The 14,677-nt window shown below is 43.7% G+C and overlaps 1 protein-coding gene across 2 annotated transcripts in view; it reads left to right on the top strand.

Annotated features, from left to right (window-relative positions):
* Positions 1-8,636: 8,636 nt before the first annotated feature.
* The window catches only part of sass6 (SAS-6 centriolar assembly protein), a 45,110-nt gene continuing 39,069 nt past the window's right edge, over positions 8,637-14,677 (top strand). For both annotated transcript variants that reach the window (XM_078396139.1, XM_078396138.1), the window contains exon 1: positions 8,637-8,885. In XM_078396139.1, the coding sequence (XP_078252265.1) occupies positions 8,821-8,885 (65 nt within the window). In that variant the 5' untranslated portion in view covers positions 8,637-8,820. The remainder of the gene's footprint in view (positions 8,886-14,677) is intronic.

The raw sequence follows: 14,677 nt of genomic DNA, 5'->3' as shown, positions 1-14,677 counted from the left end.
ATTCTAAAACGCACAGTTCTACAAGACATATACACGACTGTAAGATGGGGAACGTACGACACATCGCAAAATTGACCAACACATATTCCTTTACACACCCACGTTTATTCAAACCACCCTCCCCTCTACACTAAACTATGTCCAGGATATGCAAGATCGGGGTACATGCTCACCATGGGGCTATTACTGGGGTTACTGGCTGTTCGTTTTGCAGTATTTCTTCTCGAGTTGCGTGCCTGTTCCTCTCTCTTGCATCCGTTCTTCTTGCCTGTCTTTTCTTCCTCCTGCATCCGTTTGACTTCCTTCTTGCGTGAGTTGCAGGTTTCTTCTTGCGTGAGTTGCAGGTTTCTTCTTGCGTGAGTTTAAAACCCAAAGGTCGTGGCCAGTTATACTATTCTGACCCGTCCTATCTCCCGCCAGATCTTGGGATCGCTTTGTTCAAAAAGATATGTATGAGTTCTCTCTCTGATCTGCGCTTATGTCCGGGGGGTACCGGGGATGGCCAGACGGTGTTAATTGGTATTTCGTTGCGAGGTGATGGGTTTAACTGGTTTCCCATCACCTACCAGGTAGTTTTCTATGGGCTATTGTGCCCCCTTAACGAGATTAACTGTGTAGGTCGGCTTGGGGCATTGTGAGTATGCTGATGTCAGCGCCCCAGTGTCTGGACTTCGACCTGGTTTCGCAGGTTTCTGCATGGCCAATACCCATCCATTGTTCTGGCCGTGGCTTTGCAGAAACCTAGAGATTGGGCTGTAAGGTTTTTACTTTTGTGGCTGGTCACGAGGTCCTGCAGCCATCTTAGGACCCACAGATTGTGACATCCTTGGTAAACTGACCGCAGCCTTTCTCCGCTATCAGCCCCAGTCTCCCGTTTAAAATGTCCAAACTGCAGCTCTTTGGTTTGGTGTTGCTTTCAGAATGAGGGAAAACTTCTCAAATCTTACACACCTACAGTCCCCGGTAACCCTATGATCTCATTCTACAAGGCCGACATCAGAAGAATCTTGTGATGTTGGCATTGGAAAGCATCTGGCCTGATGGTGAATCTGCCCGTGTTCTCAGAATCTCTCAGTACTCACATAGAAAGCTCACCAATGCCTCTACTACCTCATAGATTTCAGGAGATTTGGCATGTCATTGAAAAACTCTATCAAACTTCTACATGTCTATATTGGATAGCAGACTGATTGGGTGCATCACCTCCTGGTTCAGTAACTCAAATGCTCAAGAATGAAGGAGGATGCAGAAAGTGGTGGACATTTCCCAGTCCAAGACTCATACTGATCTCCCCACCATCAAAGAAATCTATAGAAATTTCTGCCTCATGAAGGCAGCTAATATTATCAGAAGACTTACACTACCCCAGGCAATACTCTTATCTTGTTGTTACCATCAGGGAAAAGGTACATGAGCATGTGACCTGTTACCTCCAGGTTCAAGAGGTTCTTCCCACAAACCATCTGGCTCTTGAGAGTTAGAATGATATCTTAATGATAGCGGAGTCAGGGGGTATGGGGAGAGGGCAGGAACGGGATACTGATTGTGGATGATCAGCCGTGATCGAATTGAATGGCGGTGCTGGCTCGAAGGGCCGAATGGCCTACTCCTCCACATATTGTCCATTGTCTATTGAACCACTCTGTGTAACTCGAACCACAACCCTACCTCAGCATCAAACCACTTCCAACTTCGCACAACTATGATTGGTCTGCGTATTTTGATTTTTGCTCTATCACAGCCTGGGTACTTAGAATAAATGATAATTTATTGCATATTTTATTTTTGTTAGTGTTACATCAAAGGTACTTGCAAAGCTGCAGCAAATAAGAATATAATTGTTCCAGTTCATATCCAGTGCACATAACAAATAAACAATCTTCTTAGAGAAATAGAGTGATACAGCATGGAAATAAGCCCTTTGGCCCAACTTACCCACATGGGCCAACATGTCCCCGCTACATTGGTACCACCTGCCTGCGTTTGGTCCATATTCCTCCAAACCTGTCCTATCCATGTACCTGTCTAACTTTTTATTAAATGTTGGGATAGTCCCAGTCTCAACTACCTCCTCTGGCAGCCTGTTCCATACACCCACCGCCCTTTGTGTGAAACAGTTACCTCTCAGATTCCTATTAAATCATTTCCCCTTCACCTTAAACCTTTGCCCTCCGGTCCTCGATTCACCTACTCTGGGCAAGAGACACTGCATCTACCCGTCCTATTTCTCTCATGGTTTTATACACCTCTATAAGATCACCCCTCATCCTCCTGCGCTCCAAGGAATAGAGTCCCAACCTACAGAACCTCTAGTCCTGGAAACATCCTCGTAAATCTTCTCTGTACCTTTCCAGCTTGAAAACATCTTTCCTATAACATGGTGCTCAGAACTGTACACAATACTCTAAATTTAACATAATATTCTAAATGTTATTGTTAAATATAACACCCTTCCATTAAGTACATTACCAGATGTATTGACCTTTGTAAGAGATACCAAGTCATACTGCCTCTGCCTTTTCATTAGACATGAAAGACATTGCACAGGAAAGGATCAGGGAATGTCCCTGGGGTTCTGTACAAGATGTCCCCTTCAGCCATTGCCATCACAAACAATATCACTTGTTACTCACCTCACTGCTGTTTGGGCGATTTTGATTGATGTAAAATGGATGCTGCATTTAATTAGATATAAGATTGCTGAAATTCTGTGTTCTATTTATTTTTAAGTCCTTTAAGTTATTTTTGAGATAGGAATTAATACAGTGTAAAAACAAATTGTTCTTCACCATTAATTGTTTTGAACAATGTGTGTTTTTCCCTAGCCCATCATCTGTGCATTCTATCAATTATACTGAAAATATATTTACAAGCAACACTAAATAATAGTGCACTTCAGGAAAGTTTTGCCATTTACATGTCTGGTATGAAGGACTGGAAAGAGAATGCCTCATTCAATACTTTCAAACATCTCAAGGAGATTCATGATATAGAATAAGAAAAAAAACACTGAAAGAACTTGAGCGAGTCAGGTATTTCGGGTTGAGATCATGCATCCTAACTTCTTTCGTATGTCAACTACAACAATCAAAAGTGGCAATTGGTGCTTCAGAGTACCGTAGTTGATGCTTTGCTGCAAATTTTGCCAGTTCTGTAGAACTACCCAGGGTGGACGACAAGGACGTAAAGCAGCTCCCACCCCATGCATCCTAACTAAGCAAAAAGGAAAGATTGCCCTTATGTGGCAGTAAGAGAGAGTGGTGGGACAGAGGCTCGAAGGTGAAAGGTAGGACCAGAGGAGTTCTGCTTTTTGTTTCAGATTCCAGCATCGATAATCTCTTATGTCTTTAGCTTCATGATGTACTTTGAAGAGTAGCCACGATTGTAGAGGAACAAGCAACCAATTTTCATACAGGAGGAGCCCATAAGCAGCAATGAGATAATTTATAAGGTAGTGAGGGTGAAATTAAGCCCCCTATTATCACTTCTGCTGCCAATCTGGGCTGCAAAATTACTACTTTCAGCTGTTAATCAGTTGTACATATTTTCAGTATTTCTCACATTATTTGAGTATTATATAGGACACAAGCATGTGCTAGATAATCAATTTATGCAACCCACTTCACACTGTCAAAAACTGATCAAATCCAAATTAGAACAATTTCATGCACATATCTCAGTGTCTTCATGTATAGAGAAAATAAATTTGTTGTTCGACACGATTTTCACTTTTCATACACAACTTACACATTTTGAAACTCAACTAAATGTCAAGAGTAGTGCAACATACGGTGAAATCTTAACCTTACTGATTTGAAAAACAACTGCCCCTTTTTTACTCATGGTGAGGTTTTACTGATCCCTGAAAATGTATTACTTAAAGTTCCAAAATTCAAACTGCAATTTAGTGCTCAATGTGATCCTTGCCTGAATGCAACTTTATAGGTGTGTCTGCTTTGTCCGAGATGAGGGTGAAGATAACTTCCTAACCAGCCTGCTGATTATGACCTTTGCCACACCGCAGATTTTGCTACTCGTGGAGAAAACAAACTTTGCCTACTCTTCTTTCAGCCTCAGTCTGCTCAGTAATCTGTTTTATGTAAGGATTTGTTCTTTATATTTAAATTAGCTAAAATGTAAAATTATTAATTTGTAGAATGCCCATAACTTGAGTTACGAAAAAAATATTTACTTGTGTTGCAGGTTTTCCCAAAATACAAGCATTTGTAGATTGCACATGTCCTTACCTCCAAGAAACCTAATGCCGGGAGCTTCTGGCAGTAGTCCTGACAGGTCTCTATCACCCGATCTCATATGTCTCCTGTGGACACTAGTCTTTGCTAGCCTGTCCAAGTCACCTCTGATCTTTTGAAGGTATTTTTCACCCCTACCTCACCTTCCCCTACAATCTCCCCCTTGTCTCTATCCACATTTCAATGCCCATTCATTTGGCAGCAACATTGACTAACGATACAGGAAAAATAATATTAAGTGTTTTTTTACACAATTACATGAGAGCAAATCTAATTCTGCACAGCTTTATTTTTGGGTAGTAATTTGTGAATTCTGAAAGGACAAATTTCCGTAACCCTAACAACCGTAACGGGAGGGGTCACCTGTATAAACAGCTGAGTTTTCAATGAAAGAATGAAAAAGAGAATATTTTATATCTCCCTGAATGCCGATGACACAGTATAGAAATGAGAGAAAATGTACAGGATTTAGATGTTGATAAAGTATGGAAATGGGTTAGTAGGATGCTTTACACTTCCATCCCCCACAAGGATGGTCTTGAAGCCCTCCGTTTCTTCCTCGACCGTAGAACCAGCCAATCCCCATCTACTAACACTCTCCTCCGCCTAGCAGAGCTGGTTCTTACCCTTAACAACTTCTCCTTTGACTCCTCCCACTTCCTCCAAACCAGAGGCATAGCTATGGGCACTCGAAATGTCACCCATTATTCTCTCCAGAGATGCTGCCTGTCCCACTGAGATACTCCAGCATTTTGTGTCTCTCTTCAGTGTAAACCATCATCTGCAGCTCCTTCCTCCAGCGCTGGTGACCAAAGATACTAGAGGAGCAAGATGGACCACTCCGTCAAAATCGCGTATACTTAAGTGTAGTACACAACGGAGCGGATCGTCTGCCATGTTAGTAAGCAAAACCTGCCGTTTGCTATGCCTCTCGCAGTGTAATCAGTGTTGTGGGGAACAGTATGTGTGATTATACCATTAAAATGCAGAAAATATCTCATCTATCAACTCACATTTATTTGTTATTTTTATTTTTAAATGTTTAAATTTTTTAAATAATTTCTCTGATTTTATTACCTACATACTATAAAACTCTTGTTATATATATATAAGGGGAGGGAGGGGAGGATGCAGGAGAAGATTGGGCCCAACGGGTCCACTTGGTCTTTTCTTACTATTTCTGCCCATTTCCCTTCCGTCCTTCCTCCCCAGCCCCCTCTTTTGTGCAGTTTCCCTTGTATTGCTCAAACACACACTCTGCACAAATTTAACTTATTATATATATATATATATATATACCTAAAATCCATAAACAGAACTGTCCCGGCAGACCCATTGTTTCTGTCTGTTCATGTCCCACCAAACTTATTTCCACCTACCTCGACTCCATCCTAGCCCCCTTGGTCAAATCCCTCCCCACCTACGTCCAAGACACCTCACATGCTCTCCATCTCCTCGATAACCTCCGGTTTCCAGGCCCCCACTCCCTCATCTTTACCATGGATGTCCAGTCACTCTACACTTCCATCCCCCACAAGGATGGTCTTGAAGCCCTCTGTTTCTTCCTCGACCGTAGAACCAGCCAATCCCAATCTACTAACACTCTCCTCTGCCTAGCAGAGCTGGTTCTCACTCTTAACAACTTCTCCTTTGACTCCTCCCACTTCCTCCAAACCAGAGGCGTATCGATGGGCACTCGCATGAGCCCTAGCTATGCCTGCCTCTTTGTCGTGTACGTCGAACAATCCATGTTCCAGACATACACTGGTCCTATCCCCGAACTCTACCTCCGCTACATTGACGACTGCATTGGTGCTACCTCTTGTACCCATGCAGAACTCACTGACTTCATACACCTCACTTCCAATTTCCATCCTGCTCTTAAATATACTTGGACTATCTCCGACATCTCCCTCCCGTTTCTGGACCTCACCATCTCCATCATAGGAGACAGACTAGTGACTGACATCTACTATAAACCTACTGACTCGCACAGCTATCTGGACAAAATGTCTTCCCACCCTGTCTCCTGCAAAAAGTCTATCCCCCTACTCCCAATTATTTTTTAAGCGTTCCTTTGTCCCGCCCCCCCGACATCAGTCTGAAGAAGGGTCTCGACCCGAAACGTCACCCATTCCTTCTCTCCTGAGATGCTGCCTGACCTGCTGAGTTACTCCAGCATTTTGTGAAATATATATATATATATATATATATATATGAATGTGCGTTTGTGTGCGTTTGAGAGGCAAGATAGAGATAAATAGATCTCAAAGTTCCTTCTCATGGATCAGAAGCAACTTCGATTTAAAGCAATGCTCTATTTCTCTCTTCATCTTATTTTTCATATGATGTACATAAACCATAAAGGCAATTGGACCTTTATGGTTTATGTAAATGTATACATATATAGACACACACACATATATATATCTAGTGTTTGTTTCTCTCTCTCTCACACTTCTCTCACATCTCTCACACTCTCTCACACTCTCACGCTCTCTCACTCTCTCTCTCACAACACGCACACACTAGGGCCGACCCATACACATTTGCAATCAGTGACATCAGACTTATTTCCAGAAATCCTAATATTGTGAATAAAATAACTATGAACACATGTCAAGATATTTGTCCATTCTTCTCATTCTACATTAGTGTAATAAAATGTAATGCATATATACCTACACTGATACAGAAGTGCTAGCTTTAGACATGAATAATGTACATTACTACCATAGTTTAGGGTCCGAATATTGGAGGTGAAGTGTATGAAGTCATTACTCCAGCATTTTGTGAATACTACCATAGTTTAGTTTTGAATTTAACATATAATTGAGGGGGTCAGTGCAATATAGTGCTAACCCTCATATCATATCATATCATATATATACAGCCGGAAACAGGCCTTTTCGGCCCTCCAAGTCCGTGCCGTCCAGTGATCCCCGTACATTAACACTATCCTACACCCACTAGGGACAATTTTTTTAAAAACATTTACCCAGCCAATTAACCTACATACCTGTACGTCTTTGGAGTGTGGGAGGAAACCGAAGATCTCGGAGTAAACCCACGCAGGTCACGGGGAGAACGTACAAACTCCTTACAGTGCAGCACCCGTAGTCAGGATCGAACCTGAGTCTCCGGCGCTGCATTCACTGTAAAGCAGCAACTCTACCGCTGCGCTACCGTGCCGCTTTTATGAAAAATGAGTTACATGCATTAACACGATCCTTACCCACTACCCTACAACCTGTGAAAATGTCATATTTAAATTCAACCGATAAGTTGGTCAAATAATATAGGCACCTTCTTGTTTTTTTGTAATTTATGGATTTTTCAAATGTGAATATCTCATAACGACACATTTGTGGCTTAGCAGTATATTGCACCAACCCCCTTCAATTTTACATCATTCAAAAATGAACTTCACACACAAGGATAACACTTTTTATTTCTGTTATTCATGGTAAGATTTACATAATTTTGTGTGCGAGATATAGTGTGCACTGTTTCGCATATCAGCTAACCAATGAAAAGAGCAGGTCCTGATTTCCAGGTCTTCTCACCCCCCCTCCCCCCCCTCCCCCTCCCCCCTCCCCCCTCCTCCCCCCCCCTCCCCCCCCTCCCCCCTCCCCCCTCCTCCCCCCCCCTCCCCCCCCTCCCCCCTCCCCCCCCTCCCCCCCCTCCCCCCTCCCCCCTCCCCTTGTCTGATGAAGGGTCCCAACCTGAAACATCACCCATCCTTTTTCTCCAGAGATGCTGCCTGACCCAGTGATTTACTCCACCACTGTGTCTATTTGAATTGGATTCATGCTTCTGAACCACGTCAGGCAGCATTGGTCATTTTAGTGGCTGTCAAGGGTTTTTAACTAATCAATTCACCAATTCAAATTTTCTTGGCTCCAAGTATAAAGTTAAATGTTTTTTCAATTATATTGTGGTACAGTAGAGTTCTATTGTTTGCAAATGCCTGATCTCTGCTTCCATTACTTTTTAAAATGTAGGACAAACAAAAAGAGATTCAGCTCGTGAAGGTGAAATTAAAATTAACAGAGAAAACAAAGATCATTAAATAAGATCAATTGGCTTGATACAGAGTGGATCTCTCGTGTAAATATTCAATCCGTAACATCCAAAGTTTAAAGATCACGAAGCAGCAACTTTTCAAGAAAGAGTTATAAATGTCAACTTATCCAAGAAGTTGAACAAAAATAATTGTTTGCAAACATTTTATATACGAGGAAATCACAGAGAATTGTGAACATTGCCCAGTCTAGCACACATAATCTGCTTACTAAAATGGCGCTGAAATGTACGCATGACCTACTGCGGTTTAGTCGAGTGGTCTGTCTTGCTCCTCTTGTATGTTTGCTGGCGACTGCGCTGGGAGTCCTCCGGGCCCAGAGGGGGAAGCAGCGAGTTGTCGGCGCGGCTGCTCATGTCCGCACGGGAGAGCGGGAAAGCGGCCGGGAACCGGTTACCCCGGGCAACGGGGCGGGAGCGGCCTGTGCGGAGCCGCCGCGCCGCGACCATGAGGTGAAGGCAGGAGCCGGGATCCCAGCGCACGATGGCCGAGGAGCTGTTCTGTCAGAGCGCCGCCGTCCTCGTCAAGTGCAAGGACTGTGAGGACAGGTGAGGAGCGGCCGCAGACCGCCTCTGCCGGGCCGGCGGCTCGACTCCGCCAGCACTCACTCACTAACTCTGGTGGCGAGGGAGGGAAGGCGGGCATGAATATACAGGGCACTACAGGACACTACCGGGACTGCTTCCCTCTACCTTTCCACCCCCCCCCTCCTCAAGCCCCCCCACCCCTCAACCCCCCCTCCCCACCCCTCAACCCCCCCTCCCCACCCCACCCCACCTCTATCCCCCATCCTCTACCCCCTGCATCCTCCACCCCTCTGCACCCTCTCCACCCATTCAGTGCTGATCAACCTTTTCCTCCTTTATCCCAAAACACCTGCAACATTACGCTCCACAAGTCTTGCCCCATTAACCCCAGTGGCATTGTTTACTTGATGTGGACTACAGAATGTTTTCCCTTAAATGTGAAGATGTGCTCGACCACGGCCGTGGAACCTGTGTATACTTCAGGGTGCTGGTTATCAACAAATCGCTGAATAGAAAGATGACACTTTTGATATTTTTTGTGAGAGGGAAGCTTTAGTTCGGCTGCCTGAGAGTTCAGTGAAAGGACTGTTGCGCCACCGCCCTTTGTTTACGGCAGATTACCTGGTACGAAAATCAGTTGTGTCAGTGATCTGGGCTGTGTTTCAATGTCAACTATAAGATCAATCCCAACTCTGGGGATTTCAGTACAAACATCAAGATTAAAACTCTGGTGTAGTGTTGGAATTGTGGAATTGTGTCACTGGCTAAAATACATTTTGTGGTCCCATGTCACTTGAAGAGTGGGGAATCCCGCCCCCCAGAAGAAGGGTCCTGACCCGTCACGTATCCATGTTCTCCAGGGATGCTGCCTGACCAGAACTTGAACAAAAAGCTTTTCACTGTACCTCGGTACACGTGACAATAAACTAAACTGAACTGAACAGACCTGCTGAGTTACTCCTGCATTTTGTACCTTTTCTTGGTAAATCAGGATCTACAGTTCTTGCTTTTATGTTGTAATGACTAAGTTGATTTTTTTTCAATAGGAGGTTGCTGAACACAAATTATTTGTCACGTTTCCAGTGTTTTAATAATGATTAACTTAGATTTGTTTTCATTTGCCTTAACATTCTTTGCATGGTTCCTAGGTGCCTTACTTATGTGTTTTTTGTGATTGATTTATTTTTGCCTTTCAATATAAATTACATTGACATTTTATTGAATTTTTTTGTGGCCTGAAGTAGAAAACCTCTGACAGCTGTACAGCATAGATTGCTGTTTTGTGTTGCTTAATATTACTACATTGTGGTAGTGCAGGTGTAAGGAAGTATGATTACAATTACACAGAACCTTGGTGAGATTGCACCTGGAGTATTGTGTGCTGTTTTGATATCCTTAACTTAGCGATGTACTTTCTTTGAGAGCGAGCAGTAAAAATTCACTAGACTTATTCCAGAGATGGCAGGTTTGCCATTCTAGAGATCAAGGAGACTGGGACTATATTCTATGGACGAATGCGAGGAGTTCTCATTGAAACATTTATCATTAAAGGTTTTTCCTTGGATGAGGGGCCCAAGAACAGGAAGGGTTTTACCTGGTAAAGACTCAGTTATTGTGTTGATTCAAAACAGATCAATGGATTTCAGGACCTGAAAGAATTTGAGAGTTATGAAGATAGTGGAGGAAAATGGAATTAGAAAAATAGCCATGATTTTACTGAATAGTGAGGCAGGCAGGCTTGAAGGCCTGATTGGGCATCTTGTCCTATTTCTTTATGTTATAGTTGGATTTTCTCATTTGCTAAACTTTTGTTGGGTTGAAGTATGACGCTGGAATATTAAAGCGCCAACAAATCAAAAATTGACTTTTGATAGATTAATACTGCTTTGAATAATATTCCCATTATGAGTGAAGATTGAGGTAGAATTAGAAAGGGGTTATAGAACATAGATTCAACTTAAAAACTGTGCTGGTTGAATTGAGCTGGTCATGCAGCAGCAGTCGAGGCAAAAGGTGTAAGTCGGCGTTTTAGTTCGAGATGCTTGCACATATGTGCACATACACACATCTCTGTTCCCTGCTTCCTCTCAATTTAAAAAAATCATCTTCTATCAAAGTGTTAAAAGCCTGGTCAAAAAGCAATTAAAATGAAAGAGCTGAAAACTGAAATAACAGATTTATGGAGATGCTTAGCAAATCAGGCAGAACCTGTGGAGTAGCAGACCAGATGGCTCTGTATTCTCTCTACGGATGTAGATTGACCTGCTGAGTATTTCCAACATTTTCTATCTTACTGCCAAAAACTGGTTGTTTCCTTGATTTATATGTTTGTTGCTATGTTCTTCCTACCTAAAAATTACAATAGTTAAATAAAGTAAACATTGATTGTAAAAATCTTTGATATGTCCAGTAAATAGCTATCCAAATGGAAGTTTGTCCTTTATTAATTTGATTTGTATCTGTCAATAGATATGATGTTATTTGACAATTGTGTATTAAGAGTTTCCTTTTCCAAAGAGCATTAAAATCAACATGTTCACCAGTGATCGTTTGAGATCTTAGAGGACATTTTACTGATGCCAGTTTATATTTCCAGGTTTTTTTATGAATGGGAATTCAAATTCTCGTAATGCTGCAGTGAGATTTTCACATATCTATTTATGTTATTTAATATGTTTATTGGTCAGATATAGTTTCATAAAAAGAGAGAAAGAGGAAGTCTGCTTGCTTCAACAATAAATGACATCATGGTAGATTTTGTACCACTGTTACTTTATTACTCCAATCACAAATTAGGGTAACACAGTGGTACAGCAGCGGAGCCCCTGCCTCACAGTGCCGGAGACAAGTTTGTGTCTGTGTGGAATTTGCACATCCGTGGTTTCTTCCCACATCCCAAAGAAATGTGGGTTTTAGGTTAATTGGCCTCTGTAAATTGGCCCTACTATGATGGGCGTTGATGAGGAAATGGGATAATTTAGAACTAGCTTGAATGGGTGATCGATGGTCAGCGTGGGCTGAAAGGCCTGCTTCCATGTGTATCTCTCAACTAAACTAAACTTGATAACCTTTAATGTTCAAGAATCATTTTTTTTCCTGGAATGTAGTCAGTAACAGCTATTGATAATTTTGACGATTCACTTTCTTCCGATTCTTCAAATCTCAGTCCTAATTTGCCAACCATTCGTTCTGAGACTGTACTATCTTTATCTACATACCTACCCAAAAGACAAATCTATCCTGCCAGGCCCCGAAGGAATTTGTGAACCATTTATTGTAATATTTTGATACACTTTCTATCGAAAAAAGGTGGATTAGATTATTTGTACAGAAAATGCTGTAGGTGTTTTCTGGAAATCTTCATTGCCATGGTTGCTTCTGTTAAGAAAATGTCATATTCAAGATCTAATATGAGATCAGGTGCAGATGATGTTGAGATGATTAACATTTGTTTTCAGTAGGATCAAGTCTGAAGAAGGGTTCCAATTTGAAATGTCACCTATTCTCTTTCTCCAGTGATACTGACTAACCCACTGAGTTACTCTAGCATTTTGTGTTTATCTTCAGAGAATGGTGAGCCGCAATATTCTTGGTCGGGATTGGGGTATGTAGAAAACTTGATCAATTAGTCCCAAGATGTTGCAAAGAAATTCCTCTGTTTGAATGGTGTGCAACTAGTTGAAGCTAAAGAATTTATGATCCACAAATCGTTAGATTTGACCTTTGAATTGAATATGTAGAAACACCACAATTGCGTATACTGGTTTATCCTTGTTTACATGAAAGGCCGATTCAATTATGACTATCCACACAGTGCAAGCCTTGATACCCTCTTAGGCTGTCTATTTGCAGAGATATAATATAATTAGACTCAATCCTTTATTCTGGAGACAACAACTTTACTTCCCAAAAGAATTCCAGAACAATGATCATGGGTTAGAAAGCTACAAAGTCAATTACAATATGCACTTACATTGGTGCATTTTTCTTTGGAAGAATATAATTCAGAGCAGGAACTCATGTCAGTCAGTTGCTTTCACTAGGATTATGGTTTTGCTAATACATGTCCACCACCGATTTTCCGCTAACGGCAGCGGCTGACTAGCAGTCTGTCCGTCTTTTTTTTCCCTTTTTTTGTTGTGTGTCGGTGTTGGGATGGTTTTTATATATTTTCTTTCGGTTGTGTATGTGTGGGAGGGGGTGGTGGTGTGGGTGGGTGTGGGGAACTTTTCTCTTCCTCACGGCGCGGGGTGCGGCTCGGCTGCGGGGCCTAACATCGCCCGCTGCGGCTCGGCCGCTGGACTTTACATCCCGGTGCGGCTTGGCCGCTGGACTTTACATCCCAGTGCGGCTTGGCCGCTGGACTTTACATCCCGGTGCGGCTTGGCCGCTGGACTTTACATCACCCGGTGCGGCTTGGCCGCTGGACTTTACATCCCGGTGCGGCTTGGCCGCTGGACTTTACATCCCGGTGCGGCTTGGCCGCTGGACTTTACATCACCCGGTGCGGCTTGGCCGCTGGACTTTACATCCCGGTGCGGCTTGGCCGCTGGACTTTACATCCCGGTGCGGCTTGGCCGCTGGACTTTACATCCCGGTGCGGCTTGGCAGCTGGACTTTACATCCCGGTGCGGCTTGGCCGCTGGACTTAACAGTGCCCGGTGCAGCTCGGCTGCGGGGCTTAACATCGCCCGGTGCAGCTCGGCTGCGGGGCTTAACATCGCCCGGTGCAGCTCGGCTGCGGGGCTTAACATCGCCCGGTGCAGCTCGGCTGCGGGGCTTAACATCGCCCGGTGCAGCTCGGCTGCGGGGCTTAACATCGCCCGGTGCAGCTCGGCTGCGGGGCTTTTCATCACTGGTGCGGCTCGGCTGCGGACTTGACATCGCCCGGTGCAGCTCGACCATGGGACCTAGCTGCGCAAGGCTTGGTCGTGGGCCTTTCATCGCCCGGTTCGGCCGCGAGACGTTTCAGCGCCCGGTGCGGGGACTGTGCGGGTCGGTCGGGGACGAGCTGTCTGTCCGTGGGCGTGGGGAAGAGAGTGGAAGTTTTGTTGCCTCCATCACAGTGAGGTGGTGTTTGGAGTCACTGTGATGGACGTTTGTGTTGGGGTTATGTGTCTTGTGTTCTTTTTTTTTTCTATGACTGCTATGTAGTTTCGTTCGGTACTTCGGTACCGAACGACAAATAAAGCTCTTATTATTCATTTTGCCAGACCAATAGAGGTCACGGCCTTGGAGGGGGGGGGGGGGGGGTGGTGGTGGGGAGATACTACCCTGCAAAGTTGGGCACTGAAGTCAGCCATGGGAAAGTATCTTCTTCTGGCTCTGGCTGAGTTGGAGTTCCTAAGCCTTGGCCACAGAAGGCAAATCCGACCCGCCGTTCGGAGCGGAGGTCCCAATGAAGTCAAGATCGGCCACCTCACCCGGCCTATGCACCAAATTTTCTGGGGGAGGGGTATTTTGTCTGGGGGGGGTGGGCAAGACCAGCAGTTGCTGGAAAATTGGTGGTGGAACTGTATGCAAATTCCCTTTTCCTACATGACATCTCTTGATTCCCAGTGCTACAGCATCTAAGCATCCCCAATGGGATTTAGCAGCCTTAGGACTGACTAGACTTGATTTTTCACATGCAAAACCATTTTATTTTGAACTCATCAACATACTTCTTGTGAATGAATTCCAAAAATTCACCATTTTGTGAAGAAATCTCTCGTCACAATCCTCTTAACATCTTAACGTGGGACAATGATCTGTTACTAAGAAAAACACTCAACATTTGCATTGTCAATTCTTTCAAGAAGTTTGCATGTTCC

Source organism: Rhinoraja longicauda, chromosome 3 (genome assembly GCF_053455715.1).
Source record: "Rhinoraja longicauda isolate Sanriku21f chromosome 3, sRhiLon1.1, whole genome shotgun sequence".
In the NCBI taxonomy this organism is placed as follows: Eukaryota; Metazoa; Chordata; class Chondrichthyes; order Rajiformes; family Arhynchobatidae; genus Rhinoraja; species Rhinoraja longicauda.
This window is presented reverse-complemented; position numbering and strand designations above follow the sequence as displayed.